The sequence below is a fragment of the Tachysurus fulvidraco genome, chromosome 2 (assembly GCF_022655615.1).
Source record: "Tachysurus fulvidraco isolate hzauxx_2018 chromosome 2, HZAU_PFXX_2.0, whole genome shotgun sequence".
NCBI lineage: Eukaryota > Metazoa > Chordata > Actinopteri > Siluriformes > Bagridae > Tachysurus > Tachysurus fulvidraco.
The window spans coordinates 32,439,526-32,462,607 of record NC_062519.1 but is presented as its reverse complement, the minus strand read 5'-3'; the positions used below and the strand labels follow the sequence as shown (position 1 = coordinate 32,462,607).

Below are 23,082 nucleotides of genomic sequence, written 5' to 3'. Positions count from 1 at the left end.
CCAGCAGAGAATATCCAAGCAAAAAGTCCTGACAGATAGTGAATTATTAAAAAAGGACAAATTCTGCATTTATAAACTTCTGATGATACGAACAATTGATCTTTATTGTCTTACGACTGAGGTGCCCTTGAGCAAGCCCCCAAACCCCCCAACTGCTCCCCGGGCGCCGCAGCATAAATGGCTGCCCACTGCTCCGGGTGTGTGTTCACTGCTGTGTGTGCGCACTTTGGATGGGTTAAATGCAGAGAACAAATTCTGAGTATGGGTCATCATACTTAGCCATATGTCACTTTCACTTTTAATACAGATAAGGTAAAATATACTATATAACTATGTTTTTGTTTTGTGTTTAGAATTGTGGTAAATGATTAATAGAATGTAAAGTTTGCAACGTTGTCAAGTAATCAAGGTAATGTCCCATTAATTATGACACCTAGTGGCTCATAAAGGGAACGCATGACAGAAAATAACACGTGACAGTTTTCATCAGGCATGGGAAGAATTTACACTTTACAGTTTCTTGGTAACATGACACGCTGCCTGTATTTAAGCTTGTGTTACTTATTTATGGTGTGTGGTGTTGTTTCAATAATGCTTTAATTTGTTTGGTTATATGACCAGATTTTCATGTTTTGTTTCCAAATGTATGTAAGAAATTGCTTCAACTTTGCCAAACACTTGAGACAACATGTCTGCCATTTTAAAGGTTTGTTCTCTTCAATGTCCATGTACATCTGCATATAAAAGTCATGCAGATACAGGGGAAGATCTTCAGTTAATGTTTAGATGTTTAATGTTTTATTTTTTTATGATGCCACACTCCACAGTACAGGTTAATATAGAAAGCACTAGTTTCTTTAAAATTACTAACCTTTTATTAAGAATATCATTAGTGAAATTTTGTAGCATAAATACACAATGCATTTGCTTTTATTTGGAGAAGCAATATAAGTATTATTATTATTATTATTATTATTATTATTATTATTATTATTATTATTATTATTACTACTACTACTGTACATGTATAACCCTTGGTGTCATGTTGTTTTAGGGTGGAATTAATTAATTACTGGAAAAACAATTAATTAGTTATCATTGCCAAATTAGATGATTTCTCTATAACAGCATATCCCAAAATGTTTTTTTGAGTGATTTTTTTTAAGAAGAGCATGTCATGAATTCCATTGTTTTGTTTTTAATTACATTTAAAGTTGTGTAATAACTGTGAACCAAGAGAGCTTGTGTTCTCATATATATCATGTATTCTCATTTATATTTATATCATAATGGCTATAAATGCTATATATATATATATATATATATATATATATATATATATATATATATATATATATATATATATATATATATATATATATATATATATATAACATGTTTGCCAGCATATGCACTCCTCTGTTTGGAAGATATTGGAAACTCTAAAGTTAAAGTTGAATCTCTTAAAAGGTTATGACACTGGAGACACCTTCCAGAAATAATCATCTTCATAATCATCTTGAAAACCTTACAATTTTACCAATAACATGTTCTTGAATTGTTTTTTGTGAAGTTCCTGTGAATGAGCTGTCACTATAGAAATAATAACATTCTTGAACTTGCAGATTGACTGTCAAAGTTTTCAATAAATAAGCCTTATAATCAACATTTTCTGACCAATTTGAATCCAGAAAGTTAGTGGTATATTAAATGTATATTAATGTATTTAAAGTGCTGCTATTTATTTAAGGTATTATTCAGGGAACCTTTATCACATTGTGAATACTGTGGCAGAACAGATCTGCAGCTTCCAGGTTAGTTTTTCTGAGAATCTCTGAACGTCTTCTGTTTGTAACATGATTTAATGGAAACAATTGTGCTCAGACAAAAAGATAAGCAAGATACAGAGATATAGAGGTGATGGAAAATGAAATATTAAAGGTGAAAACCAATTGCAAATACAGCTTTACACAATAAAGTTTTATTTTCTCCTAACATTACTAGCAACATTTTAATAATCATTTTAAGTAGAACTGTCATAGACATATTTCACAGAAACACAGTGACAGTAGAATCTAACTTAATGATTAATGCTATTTTTGGATAGCTAGTAAGTAAAAAAAAACATTACATTATTTATTATTATTATTACATTATTATTATTTCAGCTGTAATAAGTGCTGGGCTGTTTTAGATCAGTGGTTAAGATTTGGGACTAATAACCAAAATCTCAGACACTGCTGCTGCTGGGCCATTAATGAAAGTTACTCTGGATAAGTTGGACAACCAAATGTTGTAAATGTAGCTAATAATACACATCATGGCACCAAAGCTTGCAATGGTTATATAACAAACAAATTCTTGACATCACCACATCTACTACATGTCTGACATCCAGCTAAAATGCACGAGAGCATTCAATATATGTAGATAAATATACAGCTTTGTGCTTATAATAGGTAAAGTGACACTAAGGAAAGTGCTCTCAGAGACACTAAAAATATACTAATATTGTTATTGTAATATAGTATTGATGATATATAACATCTTACCTGTAGTTTGACCTTTAATCATTATAACACATCCTACAAGAAGCATGAGTAGCATCTTGGCATACAGCGATGTTAAAACAGCTTTCATGGCAATCCTTAAGCTTATCGTATGTTGCTCTAAAGATGAATAAACTCTGAGGCACTACAATAAGTGACAGTGCACAATTGTTTAGCTGTTGTGAAACTCTGACCACAAACTCCACCCTCATCAGCTCAGGGGAAATACCAGGATGTGTTTTAGCTAGCTTATATTACACAATTCCTTACTCTACTGGACTACTGCATTACCAAAAGGAAGTAACAAAGGAACTTTAATATGTACTTCTTTGGAATATTAATATAAAGTGAGACCATCTTAACAAACCATTTATTTAGAAAAAGCAATTTGAGACAATGTTTACAAAACATTATTGCACCACCCTGTTGAAGCAATTAAATGCAATTTTAATCAGTTAATATGATGATGGGAATTTCTCATCTCCAAGGTGTTGGTTTGCCCAATAATAATAATAATAATAATAATAATAATAATAATAATAATAATAATAATAATAATAATAATAATAACCTGCTTTCTAACTTACTCCATTTTATCTCCTATGACTTTTTTTCTGTGGAAGGCACAAGAATATTTTCATAATTTCTGAGTACAATTCAGGCTCTTTCAGTTTCTGAAAAGACATTTGGAAGAATGTTATTATTATTGTGTTGTTAATTGTTGTTACCTTTTAATTGCACATTTTGAATAAAGCTTGTAGACAATCCAGTTTGACCAGTTTGAGACATAGTAGGATACTGGAGTTGGTAATAACAGTACTATACTGTAATTTCAGAGTTTACAAATAATCTGCCCAGATCAGATGTGTTAGATATGTGGTACCTTTATTAAACACACCAAAAACTTCAGTAGTCTTGTTTATTGATGTCAATAATTTTTTATTACATATTTTGCATAATTTAACTGCTTTTCTTGTACACTTGTTTATCAAACCATCTAGCATATATGTCTATTTTTGCACATATCACTACCTCTTTATTTTTGTACTTTTTTCTGTACAGGTTTCACACCTTGTATTGCATCCCCACTGCACTACACACCTTTTGTTTGTTGCTGTAAGCCCTATAGCTATTCTCATTATCTGTTTTGCTTTTTGTAACCCTACTATGTTTTAAATGTGCCAAGCTGTTACTACAATTTATTTTCCCACCAGGGATTAATAAACTTAATCCATATGCTGTAAAATGTACAGCAAAAAGGGTTATAGTGCAGCTTTTCTCAGTTTGAGTTTCGAATAGGAAAATGTTGGTATTTGGAAAATGTGTGTTCCTGGCTATAGAAGATTATGGACCGGACAGACTGGATTTATTTTTTGCTGTGTCAAGGTTAACATCATTGTCAGAATATAGTTTTGAACAATTCCCAGATAATTTCCAATGTGATCATATGAGCTTTGGGGAGCTTCTATATGCACTCTGGAGTCACAATTACTTGAAGCAACATTGTGTTTTTCTGGAAACATACAAAATAAAAATATGTTCATTTGATTACGATCAAATAATGATCTTGCTAATCTGTGTACATTATTGCTGCTAGCAGTCCAGTGGAAAAAACACTTTAATTTAACAGTATTATTTAGGTGACACAAATTGTCAGTAATGGCAGATTCTGACCCAGATGCAGGGCACAGACAATAGTCTTTAATGAGAGTGTGGTTAGATGCAAACATCTGGAATGTGGAACAGGCGGGTTCAATAAACAGGCAAGGCAGAACAGGAAGCAAAGAAGGACAGTTCTGAGACATGTAACGCAAATTAAGGACATTGTGGATCACACAAAGATTTTTTCAGTACAAACATTGTAGTAGTCATATAAGTAACAGATAAATGTAGCTTATACTGCCATTTAATCAGGATTTATGTTTTTTTTTTGTTTCTCTTTTGAGTTTAGAACCTAGAAGTTTTACCTAGTAGTTTTACTTTTCCATGAATTTTTGCTTAACCAACACACGCAAAACAAAACAATAAGCCGTTTTTTCCCCCATGGTGGTTATGATTCATCCTAGTGACCCGTTCTGTAAGTTACATTACACCCTTAAGTGGCACCATTGAGCGTTTTTAAATATTGCAGGTAAACATAGTTTTTAGATGCGTCCCAAATCGCATACTTATACACTATTCTATGCTATTTTGTAGTTTAAATAGTGTGACTTTGTGCATTTCATGTATCCATGTGATGCACTTATTCAGCTGATAATACAAAGTGTGAATGTTGGACATTCCCTACACTCAACGCTTGCAGCTTTGTTTATGTAGCAGAAGAGGGTGAATAATAAAAAAGAATAATAAATAAAAAATCAAGATGATTTTTTCATCCTTATTTTTTTTCATATGTACATGTATGAAGTAGTTTTTAATGTTAATTAATAATTAAAATACAATTTCATTTCACAAATGTATTTATTGCGGATTATGCTATTTGTATGGTGTCAGCATAATTTTTGTTCACTAAATCAATAGGGCATTACATGGAAGCAAAATAGAATTTTTAAAAAAAAAACTCTGAGTCGTTCACAAACAAAACCCCACTAGGTACCACTAAAGTGCCGGTCCATTTTTTGGTTTTTCCATTTCTTGGTTTTTATTAATTTGTTGTTCTGAACATGAAGGAGAAGAAGAACATGAAGGAAATAAGAGCTCTTTATTGATTCACTTTCATTTCTTTTATCGAATTTTACAAAGTTTTTAATAATTTGTTACTTTTATTTTTACAACATGTATGTTATACCACATGTGTGACATAAATCATGGTATATGTAAACGTGAGATATGCAAAATGCACAAGAGCACGTTTTTGCAATGATTTTGAGTGCTGGACTTAAATATTACAAAAATAAGAATATACATACATACATACATACATACATACATACATACATACATACATGCATTTTGCCACACACAGCCACAGTATCCCACCTAAATACTAAACACACTTTACATTAATTGGCCATGAATAACCATGACACAATACATTTTTTGTACCTAAAAAATTATATTTTGCACTCAAATCAGTTATCTATTATCAGATTATATATAACAATGGAAAGTTTTCTCACTATGTGTCACACAGTTAGAATATATCATGTAAGTACAGAAACAGAAGGCTCTGTGTGTGATGGTGCTTCTTAGAAGGGTGACAATTAGTTTAAAAATGTTCTTGCCCAAAAACAATATGTTCTATAATAATAGTCAGCACACCTATTAATGCAAACTATATGACTGCATTGATGAAGAGTAGTAAAATAAAACACAGCTGTGCTTACATGTTTCTAAGAAATGTCAGGAAAATGAAATAAAATTAATCTGTTTTCAAGCCTTACTGACAATACTGGTGCCTTTTACACAGACTATATTGAAATGCAGCAGCAGTATGTCCAGAAGAACAGCTATGATACTATACACTTTTTACATTTGATTTTGGTATAAAGTAAATATCATGCTGATACAGGGAACTATAAGGCATTGTCGAATTTAGGAGCATCTTTTCCACTGAAGAGAACTGCCACTGGTGATCTTTAAGGCATGACTTTTTGAATCTGCTTCACTGTAATCGTAACCTTTCCATTAATCTTGGCTTGGATGAGTCTGGAAAACTGCAATAAGCAAATAAAAAAAATATTTAAAAATACTGGACTAACTGAACAAGATTTTTTTTATTTTACTCTATGCATGAACATACACTATAGAACCAAAAGACTGTGAACACCTAACCATTACAGCCATACAGTATGTGCTTTCTGAACATCCCATTCCAGTTTTAAGCCCCCCTTTGATGTGAATGTTATCCACGAGAATTTAGAAGGTGGCTGTGAGATTTGCCCATTCAGCCACAAGACCATACATAAGGGCAGCCACTGAGGTGTTCAGTGAGGTAAATTGTTAGGGGTTTCATTCAAACCTTGGCAAACCATGTCCCATGAAAATTGTTTTGTGCATAAGGCATTGCCTTGCTGGAACTGGTTTTTGCTAGCCCTGTTAGTTCCAATAAGGTGACATGTAAAAAGAAGTAAAGCCATCTTATATACTTGTGTGATGCTAGCTTTGTGGCAAAAGATTGGAAGGTGCACTGATGGTGTGTGTGATGGTTAGGTGTTGGCAACATTTTAGCCCAGTAATAATATGGCATCATTATCATATGTGTGTTACTGTATATAAGGAATAATACAAGACGGGCTATGCAGGTGTAGTAAAATAACTGACACCAGGGTGGTGTAATATAACCAGTCACAAAGTATCCTGAAGTCTGTTATTTCTTTAATTCTACAGTGATCTCAATTTCAAAATTACAATGTATTAATGAATAACTCATTTTAAATGTTCATAGTCACAGCCACATCCAAAGGTTTGTTTCTGTTCTCACTTACATCACAGCAGCTATTCCCAAATATTTTCTATCACTACTGTAGCTGCTCATATTTCTTTTCCAATTATGAAGGAAATTAATTACATATGTGGTGTTAAGGACATACATACAGTATGTATATAAGTAACACTTATGAGAGGAGTCTTGAGCCTTTTAAGGTAAGTATGGTTTCTTTGGAGACTGGGACAGAATGACTAATTTTAGCTGCTGTAAAGTAGACTGGAATAAGAACTCTTGAAGACATTTTACAGAATTTAACTAATGTATAAACCGATAAAAAGTATATTGCATTTTAATTGAGGAAATTAAATTACATTGAAATGCCTTGTTACTGGAAAATAATCCACTTTGGGTTGGATTCTTCCTGTATAATAGGAGACACCACATGACATGTTTTCAAGAACAGCAAAAGCATGGCCTTACCTGATCTATATAGGCAATGATTGTATCGTTACTTAGTTCAGTTACAGATAGCATCCTAACCACTGCTTGAGCAAATGCAGTAGAGTCTAGAGAAATTAAAACAAATAAACAGAAGTTATTTTTAATATTAATACATAATACATGCATCTAAAATTTTCTTTCATTGTTTGAAAGGTAAACATTATCACATGTTAAACACAGTACCTGTTGACGGTGAAGCTGTTGGTGGTCGACTTGTTTGGGGAGAGGTGGCTTTGTTGGTGGTAGTTGGAGGAGTTGTAGTTGTTTTTGTAGTGGCGGTTGTTATAATTGTTGTGGAAGAAGTTGTGTTTGCATTTCCAAAGGTGCTTGTGATGTTTGTTGAAAAATGTGAAGATGTTTTTGGAGAGATGGTTGTGATCATTGATGTTGAAGATATGTTATTTGTTGGCATGATAGCTGTTGTTTTTTGAGAAATGCTTGTGATGGCCGTTGTTGCAGGTCCAGTGGTTGTGGTTGTTGCATTTGGAAGAGTTGCTCGTGTTGATGCAGAGTTTGTGGTTGTGCTGGTTGTTGTGGGAGGAGTTGAAAAACTTTCTGTAAAGGTGGTTATATTTGTTAATGCTATTGGACTAATTGTGGTGGTAGATATGTTTGGGTGAGTTGTTGATGGAGAAGTGGCTGCTAGAGATATGTCTGTGCTAGTTGCTGCTGAAGTTGTTTCTGGAATGCTGGTTTTCAGGTTTATGGCTGTGGTTACTGTACTTGGAGGAGTTCTGGGTGTTGTTGGAGAGGTAGCTGTTGGTAGAGAGATGGGAGTAGTTGCTGCTGTTGTTGGAGAGAAGGGAGTAATAGTTGTCAGAAAAATAGGTGTGGAAGCCATTGTTGTTGGAGATGTGGCTACTGTTTCTAGAGCTGCAGATGTTGAGGGCTGAGCAATAGATGTTACAAATAGAGATTGTGGTGTGGTCATGCTTGAGGGAAATGTGACTGTGTTGGTGTTTGGAGCGGTATTTACAGAGGATGTGGAGGTTAGTTTGTTAGTTGTGTCGGTTGTTGCTATTGTAGATGCTGTTGCAAGGGTGGTAGTAGTGGTGTGAACATTTGTTGGAGGAGTTGCATAAATACTTGTCATGAATTGGGCTGATGAAATTAATTGAAAAGATGACACTGTATTGCTTGATGAAGACGTGGTTGTTGAAGGACTTGCAGCAATTATTGTGTTTATGTTTGGAGCATTTGCTATTGTTGATGTTATTGGAGAAATATCTGATATAGTTGTTACAGGAATATTTGGAGATGTAGGAGAATCTTTAGATGGTAAAATGTTGGTTGTTGATTGTAGTGATGCAAATGTTGAGGGTAGATATATTTCTTGTGTTGTATATGATGGAGAGGAAGGTAATGCTGTAGACTGATAGTGAACACTGGTTGTCAGTTTTATTGCTGAAGATGTAAAAAGCAATTCTGTGGAAGATCCTGAAAACATAGATGTTGATGGGTGATCTATAGAAAAATCAGGGGGAAACGATGGTGATGCTGTAACCGCTTGTGATGCTAAAGTTTTTGTAGAGCCAGCTATTGATGACTGATCGGTTAATGATTTTGAGGAAGTATATGGTGATGCTGTAATAATTTGTGGTAAGGTTTCTGGAGATTCAGAGGTTAATGATTCAGATGATGATGGATAAATAGATGATTCTGGGGAAGTAGATGGTGAGACTGTATCTGATGGTGTATATGAAGTGTCTGGAGATTCAGTTGTTAATGAGAGATCTGTTGATGACTCTGGGGAAGAATACGGTAATGTTGTAGTAGTTTTGGTTGACACTTCAGGGGATTCAGATGTTGAGTGATCTGTAGATGATTCTGGTGAAGTGATGAGTGTTTCTGTAACGGATGGTGTTGAAAAAGATTCTGAAGATTCAGAGGTTGATGATGGATAAACAGATGATTCTGGTAAAGTAGATGGTGAGACTGTATCTGATGGTGTATATGAAGTGTCTGGAGATTCAGGTGTTAATGAGAGATCTGTTGATGACTCTGGAGATATATATGATAATGTTGTAGTAGTTTTGCTTGACACTTCTGGCGATTCAGATGTTGAGTGATTTGTTGATGATTCTGGTGAAGTAAAGTGTGATTTAGGAACCAATGTTGTTGAAAATGTTTCTGTAGATTCAGAGGTTGATGATGGATCCATAGATGATTTTGGTGAAGTAGATGGTGAGACTGTATCTGATGGTGTATATGAAGTGTCTGGAGATTCAGATGTTAATGAGAGATCTGTTGATGACTCTGGAGATATATATGATAATGTTGTAGTAGTTTTGGTTGACACTTCAGGGGATTCAGATGTTGAGTGATCTGTAGATGATTCTGGTGAAGTGATGAGTGTTTCTGTAACAGATGGTGTTGAAAAAGATTCTGAAGATTCAGAGGTTGATGATGGATAAACAGATGATTCTGGTAAAGTAGATGGTGAGACTGTATCTGATGGTGTATATGAAGTGTCTGGAGATTCAGGTGTTAATGAGAGATCTGTTGATGACTCTGGAGATATATATGATAATGTTGTAGTAGTTTTGCTTGACACTTCTGGCGATTCAGATGTTGAGTGATTTGTTGATGATTCTGGTGAAGTAAAGTGTGATTTAGGAACCAATGTTGTTGAAAATGTTTCTGTAGATTCAGAGGTTGATGATGGATCCATAGATGATTTTGGTGAAGTAGATGGTGAGACTGTATCTGATGGTGTATATGAAGTGTCTGGAGATTCAGATGTTAATGAGAGATCTGTTGATGACTCTGGAGATATATATGATAATGTTGTAGTAGTTTTGGTTGACACTTCAGGGGATTCAGATGTTGAGTGATCTGTAGATGATTCTGGTGAAGTGATGAGTGTTTCTGTAACAGATGGTGTTGAAAAAGATTCTGAAGATTCAGAGGTTGATGATGGATAAACAGATGATTCTGGTAAAGTAGATGGTGAGACTGTATCTGATGGTGTATATGAAGTGTCTGGAGATTCAGGTGTTAATGAGAGATCTGTTGATGACTCTGGAGATATATATGATAATGTTGTAGTAGTTTTGCTTGACACTTCTGGCGATTCAGATGTTGAGTGATTTGTTGATGATTCTGGTGAAGTAAAGTGTGATTTAGGAACCAATGTTGTTGAAAATGTTTCTGTAGATTCAGAGGTTGATGATGGATCCATAGATGATTTTGGTGAAGTAGATGGTGAGACTGTATCTGATGGTGTATATGAAGTGTCTGGAGATTCAGATGTTAATGAGAGATCTGTTGATGACTCTGGAGATATATATGATAATGTTGTAGTAGTTTTGGTTGACACTTCAGGGGATTCAGATGTTGAGTGATCTGTAGATGATTCTGGTGAAGTGATGAGTGTTTCTGTAACGGATGGTGTTGAAAAAGATTCTGAAGATTCAGAGGTTGATGATGGATAAACAGATGATTCTGGTAAAGTAGATGGTGAGACTGTATCTGATGGTGTATATGAAGTGTCTGGAGATTCAGGTGTTAATGAGAGATCTGTTGATGACTCTGGAGATATATATGATAATGTTGTAGTAGTTTTGCTTGACACTTCTGGCGATTCAGATGTTGAGTGATCTGTTGATGATTCTGGTGAAGTAAAGTGTGATTTAGGAACCAATGTTGTTGAAAATGTTTCTGTAGATTCAGAGGTTGATGAAGGATCCATAGATGATTTTGGTGAAGTAGATGGTGAGACTGTATCTGATGGTGTATATGAAGTGTCTGGAGATTCAGATGTTAATGAGAGATCTGTTGATGACTCTGGAGATATATATGATAATGTTGTAGTAGTTTTGGTTGACACTTCTGGGGATTCAGATGTTGAGTGTTCTGTAGATGATTCTGGTGAAGTGATGAGTGTTTCTGTAACGGATGGTGTTGAAAAAGATTCTGAAGATTCAGAGGTTGATGATGGATAAACAGATGATTCTGGTGAAGTAGATGGTGAGACTGTATCTGATGGTGTATATGAAGTGTCTGGAGATTCAGATGTTAATGAGAGATCTGTTGATGACTCTGGAGATATATATGATAATGTTGTGGTAGTTTTGGTTGACACTTCAGGGGATTCAGATGTTGAGTGATCTGTAGATGATTCTGGTGAAGTGATGAGTGTTTCTGTAACGGATGGTGTTGAAAAAGATTCTGAAGATTCAGAGGTTGATGATGGATAAACAGATGATTTTGGTAAAGTAGATGGTGAGACTGTATCTGATGGTGTATATGAAGTGTCTGGAGATTCAGGTGTTAATGAGAGATCTGTTGATGACTCTGGAGATATATATGATAATGTTGTAGTAGTTTTGCTTGACACTTCTGGCGATTCAGATGTTGAGTGATCTGTTGATGATTCTGGTGAAGTAAAGTGTGATTTAGGAACCAATGTTGTTGAAAATGTTTCTGTAGATTCAGAGGTTGATGATGGATCCATAGATGATTTTGGTGAAGTAGATGGTGAGACTGTATCTGATGGTGTATATGAAGTGTCTTGAGATTCAGGTGTTAATGAGAGATCTGTTGATGACTCTGGTGAAGAATATGGTAATGTTGTAGTGATTTTGGTTGTCACTTCTTGAGATTCAGATGTTGAGTGATCTGTAGATGATTTTGATGAAGTGATGAGTGTTTCTGTAACGGATGGTGTTGAAAAAGATTCTGAATGTTCAGAGGTTGATGATGGATAAACAGATGATTCTGGTGAAGTAGATGGTGAGACTGTATCTGATGGTGTATATGAAGTGTCTGGAGATTCAGGTGTTAATGAGAGATCTGTTGATGACTCTGGAGATATATATGATAATGTTGTAGTAGTTTTGCTTGACACTTCTGGCGATTCAGATGTTGAGTGATTTGTTGATGATTCTGGTGAAGTAAAGTGTGATTTAGGAACCAATGTTGTTGAAAATGTTTCTGTAGATTCAGAGGTTGATGATGGATCCATAGATGATTTTGGTGAAGTAGATGGTGAGACTGTATCTGATGGTGTATATGAAGTGTCTGGAGATTCAGATGTTAATGAGAGATCTGTTGATGACTCTGGAGATATATATGATAATGTTGTAGTAGTTTTGGTTGACACTTCAGGGGATTCAGATGTTGAGTGATCTGTAGATGATTCTGGTGAAGTGATGAGTGTTTCTGTAACAGATGGTGTTGAAAAAGATTCTGAAGATTCAGAGGTTGATGATGGATAAACAGATGATTCTGGTAAAGTAGATGGTGAGACTGTATCTGATGGTGTATATGAAGTGTCTGGAGATTCAGGTGTTAATGAGAGATCTGTTGATGACTCTGGAGATATATATGATAATGTTGTAGTAGTTTTGCTTGACACTTCTGGCGATTCAGATGTTGAGTGATTTGTTGATGATTCTGGTGAAGTAAAGTGTGATTTAGGAACCAATGTTGTTGAAAATGTTTCTGTAGATTCAGAGGTTGATGATGGATCCATAGATGATTTTGGTGAAGTAGATGGTGAGACTGTATCTGATGGTGTATATGAAGTGTCTGGAGATTCAGATGTTAATGAGAGATCTGTTGATGACTCTGGAGATATATATGATAATGTTGTAGTAGTTTTGGTTGACACTTCAGGGGATTCAGATGTTGAGTGATCTGTAGATGATTCTGGTGAAGTGATGAGTGTTTCTGTAACAGATGGTGTTGAAAAAGATTCTGAAGATTCAAAGGTTGATGATGGATAAACAGATGATTCTGGTAAAGTAGATGGTGAGACTGTATCTGATGGTGTATATGAAGTGTCTGGAGATTCAGGTGTTAATGAGAGATCTGTTGATGACTCTGGAGATATATATGATAATGTTGTAGTAGTTTTGCTTGACACTTCTGGCGATTCAGATGTTGAGTGATTTGTTGATGATTCTGGTGAAGTAAAGTGTGATTTAGGAACCAATGTTGTTGAAAATGTTTCTGTAGATTCAGAGGTTGATGATGGATCCATAGATGATTTTGGTGAAGTAGATGGTGAGACTGTATCTGATGGTGTATATGAAGTGTCTGGAGATTCAGATGTTAATGAGAGATCTGTTGATGACTCTGGAGATATATATGATAATGTTGTAGTAGTTTTGGTTGACACTTCTGAGGATTCAGATGTTGAGTGTTCTGTAGATGATTCTGGTGAAGTGATGAGTGTTTCTGTAACGGATGGTGTTGAAAAAGATTCTGAAGATTCAGAGGTTGATGATGGATAAACAGATGATTCTGGTGAAGTAGATGGTGAGACTGTATCTGATGGTGTATATGAAGTGTCTGGAGATTCAGATGTTAATGAGAGATCTGTTGATGACTCTGGAGATATATATGATAATGTTGTAGTAGTTTTGGTTGACACTTCAGGGGATTCAGATGTTGAGTGATCTGTAGATGATTCTGGTGAAGTGATGAGTGTTTCTGTAACGGATGGTGTTGAAAAAGATTCTGAAGATTCAGAGGTTGATGATGGATAAACAGATGATTCTGGTAAAGTAGATGGTGAGACTGTATCTGATGGTGTATATGAAGTGTCTGGAGATTCAGGTGTTAATGAGAGATCTGTTGATGACTCTGGAGATATATATGATAATGTTGTAGTAGTTTTGCTTGACACTTCTGGCGATTCAGATGTTGAGTGATCTGTTGATGATTCTGGTGAAGTAAAGTGTGATTTAGGAACCAATGTTGTTGAAAATGTTTCTGTAGATTCAGAGGTTGATGATGGATCCATAGATGATTTTGGTGAAGTAGATGGTGAGACTGTATCTGATGGTGTATATGAAGTGTCTTGAGATTCAGGTGTTAATGAGAGATCTGTTGATGACTCTGGTGAAGAATATGGTAATGTTGTAGTGATTTTGGTTGTCACTTCTTGAGATTCAGATGTTGAGTGATCTGTAGATGATTTTGATGAAGTGATGAGTGTTTCTGTAACGGATGGTGTTGAAAAAGATTCTGAATGTTCAGAGGTTGATGATGGATAAACAGATGATTCTGGTGAAGTAGATGGTGAGACTGTATCTGATGGTGTATATGAAGTGTCTGGAGATTCAGGTGTTAATGAGAGATCTGTTGATGACTCTGGAGATATATATGATAATGTTGTAGTAGTTTTGCTTGACACTTCTGGCGATTCAGATGTTGAGTGATCTGTTGATGATTCTGGTGAAGTAAAGTGTGATTTAGGAACCAATGTTGTTGAAAATGTTTCTGTAGATTCAGAGGTTGATGATGGATCCATAGATGATTTTGGTGAAGTAGATGGTGAGACTGTATCTGATGGTGTATATGAAGTGTCTGGAGATTCAGGTGTTAATGAGAGATCTGTTGATGACTCTGGAGATATATATGATAATGTTGTAGTAGTTTTGCTTGACACTTCTGGCGATTCAGATGTTGAGTGATCTGTTGATGATTCTGGTGAAGTAAAGTGTGATTTAGGAAACAATGTTGTTGAAAATGTTTCTGTAGATTTAGAGGTTGATGATGGATCCATAGATGATTTTGGTGAAGTAGATGGTGAGACTGTATCTGATGGTGTATATGAAGTGTCTGGAGATTCAGATGTTAATGAGAGATCTGTTAATGACTCTGGAGATATATATGATAATGTTGTAGTAGTTTTGGTTGACACTTCAGGGGATTCAGATGTTGAGTGTTCTGTAGATGATTCTGGTGAAGTGATGAGTGTTTCTGTAACGGATGGTGTTGAAAAAGATTCTGAAGATTCAGAGGTTGATGATGGATAAACAGATGATTCTGGTGAAGTAGATGGTGAGACTGTATCTGATGGTGTATATGAAGTGTCTGGAGATTCAGATGTTAATGAGAGATCTGTTGATGACTCTGGAGATATATATGATAATGTTGTAGTAGTTTTGGTTGACACTTCAGGGGATTCAGATGTTGAGTGATCTGTAGATGATTCTGGTGAAGTGATGAGTGTTTCTGTAACGGATGGTGTTGAAAAAGATTCTGAAGATTCAGAGGTTGTTGACGGATAAACAGATGATTCTGGTGAAGTAGATGGTGAGACTGTATCTGATGGTGTATATGAAGTGTCTGGAGATTCAGGTGTTAATGAGAGATCTGTTGATGACTCTGGAGATATATATGATAATGTTGTAGTAGTTTTGCTTGACACTTCTGGCGATTCAGATGTTGAGTGATCTGTTGATGATTCTGGTGAAGTAAAGTGTGATTTAGGAACCATTGTGGTTGAAAATGTTTCTGTAGATTCAGAGGTTGATGATGGATCCATAGATGATTTTGGTGAAGTAGATGGTGAGACTGTATCTGATGGTGTATATGAAGTGTCTGGAGATTCAGATGTTAATGAGAGATCTGTTGATGACTCTGGAGATATATATGATAATGTTGTAGTAGTTTTGCTTGACACTTCTGGCGATTCAGATGTTGAGTGATCTGTTGATGATTCTGATGAAGTGATGAGTGTTTCTGTAACGGATGGTGTTGAAAAAGATTCTGAAGATTCAGAGGTTGATGATGGATAAACAGATGATTCTCGTGAAGTAGATGGTGAGACTGTATCTGATGGTGTATTTGAAGTGTCTGGAGATTCAGGTGTTAATGAGAGATCTGTTGATGACTCTGGAGATATATATGATAATGTTGTAGTAGTTTTGGTTGACACTTCTGGCGATACAGATGTTGAGTGATCTGTAGATGATTCTGATGAAGTGATGAGTGTTTCTGTAACGGATGGTGTTGAAAAAGATTCTGAAGATTCAGAGGTTGATGATGGATAAACAGATGATTCTGGTGAAGTAGATGGTGAGACTGTATCTGATGGTGTATATGAAGTGTCTGGAGATTCAGGTGTTAATGAGAGATCTGTTGATGACTCTGGTGAAGAATATGGTAATGTTGTAGTGATTTTGGTTGTCACTTCTTGAGATTCAGATGTTGAGTGATCTGTAGATGATTTTGATGAAGTGATGAGTGTTTCTGTAACGGATGGTGTTGAAAAAGATTCTGAATGTTCAGAGGTTGATGATGGATAAATAGTTGATTCTGGTGAAGTAGATGGTGAGACTGTATCTGATGGTGTATATGAAGTGTCTGGAGATTCAGGTGTTAATGAGAGATCTGTTGATGACTCTGGAGATATATATGATAATGTTGTAGTAGTTTTGCTTGACACTTCTGGCGATTCAGATGTTGAGTGATCTGTTGATGATTCTGGTGAAGTAAAGTGTGATTTAGGAACCAATGTTGTTGAAAATGTTTCTGTAGATTCAGAGGTTGATGATGGATCCATAGATGATTTTGGTGAAGTAGATGGTGAGACTGTATCTGATGGTGTATATGAAGTGTCTGGAGATTCAGATGTTAATGAGAGATCTGTTGATGACTCTGGTGAAGAATATGGTAATGTTGTAGTGATTTTGGTTGTCACTTCTTGAGATTCAGATGTTGAGTGATCTGTAGATGATGTTGATGAAGTGATGAGTGTTTCTGTAACGGATGGTGTTGAAAAAGATTCTGAAGTTTCAGAGGTTGACGATGGATAAATAGTTGATTCTGGTGAAGTAGATGGTGAGACTGTATCTGATGGTGTATATGAAGTGTCTGGAGATTCAGATGTTAATGAGAGATCTGTTGATGACTCTGGAGATATATATGATAATGTTGTAGTAGTTTTGCTTGACACTTCTGGCGATTCAGATGTTGAGTGATCTGTAGATGATTCTGGTGAAGTGATGAGTGTTTCTGTAACGGATGGTGTAGAAAAAGATTCTGAAGATTCAGAGGTTGATGATGGATAAACAGATGATTCTGGTGAAGTAGATGGTGAGACTGTATCTGATGGTGTATATGAAGTGTCTGGAGATTCAGGTGTTAATGAGAGATCTGTTGATGACTCTGGAGATATATATGATAATGTTGTAGTAGTTTTGCTTGACACTTCTGGTGATTCAGATGTTGAATGATCTGTAGATGATTCTGGTGAAGTAAAGTGTGATTTAGGAACCAATGTTGTTGAAAATGTTTCTGTAGATTCAGAGGTTGATGATGGTACCATAGATGATTTTGGTGAAGTAGATGGTGAGACTGTATCTGATGGTGTATATGAAGTGTCTGGAGATTCAGATGTTAATGAGAGATCTGGTGATGACTCTGGAGATATATATGATAATGTTGTAGTAGTTTTGCTTGACACTTCTGGCGATTCAGATGTTGAGTGATCTGTAGATGATTTTGATGAAGTGATGAGTGTTTCTGTAACGGATGGTGTTGAAAAAGATTCTGAAGGTTCAGAGGTTGATGATGGATAAACAGATGATTCTGGTGAAGTAGATGGTGAGACTGTATCTGATGGTGTATATGAAGTGTCTGGAGATTCAGGTGTTAATGAGAGATCTGTTGACTCTGGAGATATATATGATAATGTTGTAGTAGTTTTGGTTGACACTTCTGGGGATTCAGATGTTGAGTGATCTGTAGATGATTCTGGTGAAGTGATGAGTGTTTCTGTAACGGATGGTGTTGAAAAAGATTCTGAAGATTCAGAGGTTGATGATGGATAAACAGATGATTCTGGTGAAGTAGATGGTGAGACTGTATCTGATGGTGTATATGAAGTGTCTGGAGATTCAGGTGTTAATGAGAGATCTGTTGATGACTCTGGTGAAGAATATGGTAATGTTGTAGTGATTTTGGTTGTCACTTCTTGAGATTCAGATGTTGAGTGATCTGTAGATGATTTTGATGTAGTGATGAGTGTTTCTGTAACGGATGGTGTTGAAAAAGATTCTGAAGATTCAGAGGTTGATGATGGATAAACAGATGATTCTGGTAAAGTAGATGGTGAGACTGTATCTGATGGTGTATTTGAAGTGTCTGGAGATTCAGGTGTTAATGAGAGATCTGTTGATGACTCTGGAGATATATATGATAATGTTGAAGTAGTTTTGCTTGACACTTCTGGTGATTCAGATGTTGAGTGATCTGTAGATGATTTTGGTAAAGTGAATGGTGAAACTGTTACTGATGATGAAGGTGCTGTTTCTGAGGCTTCAAATGTTGATGACTGGTTTGTAGATAATTCTGGAAAAGTAGAAGGTGATGCTGTAATTTCTTGTGTGGAAGCTTCTGGAGATTCAGATGCTGTGCGTTCTGTAGATGACTCTGGTGAACTAGATGGTGATACTGTATATAAAGGTGTAGATAAAGTTACTGGAGCTTCAGGAGTTAATGAGAGATCTGTTGATGACTCTGGGGAAGAATACGGTAATGTTGTAGTGGTTTTGGTTGTCACTTCTGGGGATTCAGATGTTGAGTGATCTGTAGATGATTCTGGTGAAGTAAAGCATGATTTGGGAACCATTGTTGTTGAAAATGTTTCTGTAGATTCAGAGGTTGATGATGGATCCATAGATGATTTTGGTGAAGTGAATGGTGAAACTGTTACTGATGATGAAGGTGCTGTTTCTGAGGCTTCAAATGTTGATGACTGGTTTGTAGATAATTCTGGGGAAGTATAAGGTGATGCTGTAATTTCTTGTGTTGAAGCTTCTGGAGATTCAGATGCTGTGCGTTCTGTAGATGACTCTGGTGAACTAGATGGTGATACTGTATACAAAGGTGTAGATAAAGTTACTGGAGCTTCAGGAATTAATGAGAGTTCTGTTGATAACTCTGGGGAAGAATACGGTAATGTTGTAGTGGTTTTGGTTGTCACTTCTTGAGATTCAGATGTTGAGTGATCTGTAGATGATTTTGATGAAGTGATGAGTGTTTCTGTAACAGATGGTGTTGAAAAAGATTCTGAAGATTCAGAGGTTGATGATGGATAAACAGATGATTCTGGTGAAGTAGATGGTGAGACTGTATCTGATGGTGTATATGAAGTGTCTGGAGATTCAGATGTTAATGAGAGATCTGTTGATGACTCTGGAGATATATATGATAATGTTGTAGTAGTTTTGCTTGACACTTCTGGCGATTCAGATGTTGAGTGATCTGTAGATGATTCTGGTGAAGTAAAGTGTGATTTAAGAACCAATGTTGTTGAAAATGTTTCTGTAGATTCAGAGGTTGATGATGGATCCATAGATGATTTTGGTGAAGTTAATGGTGAAACTGTTACTGATGATGAAGGTACCATTTCTGAGGCTTCAAATGTTGATGACTGGTTTGTAGCTTCAGGTGTTAATGAGAGACCTGTTGATGACTGATCTGTACCAATCTGACTTTCTGTGGAGTTAAAAGTGATGGTGATGATCATTTATTAGGAAATATTTTATATTGCATTATTGCATGAGTTTACTGAATCTGCTTTACAAGCATGTGTTGTTGTTTGAATAAAAGAAATATGGGATTTTATTAGAAATCATACAATTTTTATATTGTCAGTTATACACCATAAAGAGCTATATAAAATATATAGCTATAAAAAAATAATAAAGAGCTATATATAATATATAGCCACATCAGACATTTTGGAAGTGGAAGCTTAGTTTATAATAAGTTGATAATATTGTTGAATATTCAATATAATTTGCATTCATATTTTTTTTCTTAATGCAGACCTACTCTTTTATTTTTGGGAACTATTTTTTAAATGGTACACAAATGATGTATTTCCATAAAACCATAACATGCTATATGTTTTACAGGATGGCTGTAAATATACAGAAGATTTATTTTGTGTTTCATTAGTTATTCAGTATCAAATTGTACTGACCATGAATTTTGGGATTTTTTTTTTTCTGTGGTCATTTTAAATTCTAGATGTTTCTTAATTAATTTCATTTGAACTTCTTTTTGGGGTTGTTAAGTGATCATTATAACAGGCAATTGATTTTGCCCTTGTGTCTTTTTTAACAAAACCCATAAATAATTATTGAGTTTTTAGTCTTTTTTCGTCTTAGCTTTCCTGTGATGCAGGATAAATGGATGAAAAGTTGTAAGAAAAGAAAGAAAAAAAAAGCCTCTGTGTCTATGACAAGGATCAATGGAATTTGGATCGTGAGAGAACAGATAAACAATTGTTCATCTGAGCATTAATAATTACACTTTTACTTAGTCCCATACATTCATGCTACCTTGTTCTAACTCTTTACAGTATAGCTTTGATATTTCATATTATATGGAAAACGTAACCACAAATTGAGTGCAACTTGAGATCAGTGTGCTCCTTTTTATTACTATCCTTAACATTTTTGTTAAACAACAGTTTTCTTTACATCTTTTCAGGTTCTTTCGGTTTCTGCATCATTTAAAAATATACAGTATATCTGGAAAACTTGTCTATTCTTAGTTCAGTTGTTGTACTATCTGTTCACATTTTGAAGAATGCTAAGTTCGCCGTATTGTTAATTGTTAAACAATTAATTACACTTTAAATGATTTCATAAAAAATATTGACGGGGATTTCTTCTCTTTGCTTTAAAAATGTTTAAACCCTCAGAGTATTCTGTTTTCCACTTCCTATTGCTGCTACTATTATGAAAAAAAAAATATATGCTTTTAAGTATTTAAAGACCAGTATTTTGATCTATAATTAAAGATATCAGTAATTACACTATTATTCTTTAAATATACAGTGGGGTCCTGTAAATGTATCTAAAGCTTATAAAATAATATGTAAATTGTTTCGCAATAGGATACTGAATTTGGTAATTACAGCACTATACTGTTCATGATGATTGTAGTAGTAGTAAAATACAGTAAGTGGGTAGGAAGTCAGCTTCCAATATTTTACTGTAAGATTACATTAAAAATTTTAACAGTGTACATTTTCCTTGTTGGTTTGGTGCATACTTTGTTTTTAACTTTTTTCCATTACCAAGCAAACTGCCCCTTTAAGGCTTTGATCCAGGGTCAGTATTTTGAGCTTGTGTTTATATATTCAACACTTCCAGGACTGTCACTAAAAAGCCATGAAGGACAAATTGTACTGATTCTGAGAACATACAGTAGACTCACATTGTTATGGAAGACCTAAGAATAGTTACTTGCTTCTATTTTTTCCAAGATAAAACTACTTTGTTTTATTATATATTTTATTATTATACAATTATTATACATTTAGTATGCATATATAGCTATAATCATATCAGATTGATATCCATTTTCTCTTATTTGTTTTTAAAAAATAAACATTTGCATATGCTACATAAAGTGTCACTTGAAAGTTTGTGAACCCTTTAGAAATTCCTATATTTTTACATAAATATGACCCCAAACATCAGAGTTGCACACAAATCCTTAAAGTAAATAAAGTGAAGGCAATCAAACAAATAAGCTAAAAATATTATACGTCTTCATTTAATTATCTTTGACTTGCAAAACCTTTGCTTTCAGTATCTGTTGTGAGCCCTTGTGCAGAAATAATTGCAAGTAACGTTTTTGGTTACTTTTGATCAGTCCAGAACAATGGTTTAGAGGAATTTTATTTCATTTCACGGAACAAGACAGCTTGGACACTGGGATTTTAGTCGGTCTCCTCACATGAACTGCTTGCTTCGGAACCTCCCAAAATTGTCTCTATCTTTGCTCCTCTTTAATCATTCTTTTGGAGACAGACTTGAGTGCTTGTGATTGTTGTCTGGTGTATGACCCATTTTCTCTTAAGATTCAGTTCATGGACAGATGTCTTTTTCCTTTTAAAATTCACTGGTATAATTCTGTATTCATTGTTCCATCAATGATGGCAAGCTGTCCTGGCCCAGATGCAGTAAATGCAAGCCCAGAGCATGATACTACCACCATGTTTCACAGAAGGTATATTGTTCTTATGCTGGAATTCAAAATTTTTCTTTCTACTAAAAATAACGCTTTTCATTTTAAACCAAAAAGTTCTGTTGTGGTCTCATTCTTCACAAAGTATTTTTCCAATAGTCATCTGGCTTGTCCACATGATCTTTAGCAAACTTCATGGGCAGCAATGTTCTTTTTGGAGAGTAGTGGCATGCACAACAAGGTTGTTCACCTCATGGCAGACTCACAAACATTAACATTAGCCAAAGTAAAAGAAACATTTAGTTGCTTATAAGTTATGATAACCATTTCAGAATTATCTTTGTTGGTTGACCACATCTGGGGTGGGTAAAAATGGTACTCCATTTGTACAGAATCTGCCTGATTATTGATTTTTGGAGTTCAAAATCTTTAAAGATGATTTTGTAACCGTTTCCAGCTCAATGAGCAAGAATAACTCCTTTTCTTAAGTCCTCAGTAATCTATAAAACTAATAGTAATCTATTGCTATAAAACCCTTCCACAAATGTGCGCCATGAACATCAGTGTGTAATATATCTCTGTTCTTTAAATAAAATAGGGCACTTACAGAGAGAATTGAAATCGGACAGACACTAATTTTACCTTACCTCTGATGATGTTTTAGGTCATTGGCTATATGCAAAAATATAGAAATTTCACAAACTTTCAAGCAATATGGTATACACTAAAACTATGTCAGTGTCTACAAATATGTCAATATCTCAGATAATTTTAAGAAATACCATCTTACCTGTATTTGTAGTTTGTCCTTTAATCATTATAATGCATCCAATGACTAATGTACATTTCAGCATTTTGCCATACTGTGATATAAATGCAGCTTTCGACATGATAATCCTTAAAGATTTTCCAAATAAAGTGTGTTGTATTCAG

At 34.9% G+C, this 23,082-nt stretch overlaps 1 protein-coding gene across 1 annotated transcript; it reads right to left on the bottom strand.

Annotated features, from left to right (window-relative positions):
* Nucleotides 1-5,236: 5,236 nt before the first annotated feature.
* On the bottom strand, nt 5,237-23,082 carry LOC113643909 (serine-rich adhesin for platelets-like). Its single transcript, XM_047804428.1, has 4 exons — nt 22,940-23,082; nt 7,603-19,659; nt 7,399-7,484; nt 5,237-6,205 (listed from the first exon to the last, which is right to left on the bottom strand). Exons 1-4 carry the CDS (start codon nt 23,037-23,039, stop codon nt 6,128-6,130), a joined length of 12,321 nt encoding a protein of 4,106 aa, XP_047660384.1. The 5' UTR covers nt 23,040-23,082; the 3' UTR covers nt 5,237-6,127.

Coding starts and splice junctions, on each gene's coding strand:
- LOC113643909 (XM_047804428.1), bottom strand. CDS start 23,039: ATGTCGAAAGCTGCATTTATATCACAGTATGGCAAAATGCTGAAATGT. Junction 19,660..22,939: donor AGGACAAACTACAAATACAG/GTAAGATGGTAT, acceptor TTAACTCCACAG/AAAGTCAGATTGGTACAGAT. Junction 6,206..7,398: donor TCATTGCCTATATAGATCAG/GTAAGGCCATGC, acceptor TGCTTATTGCAG/TTTTCCAGACTCATCCAAGC.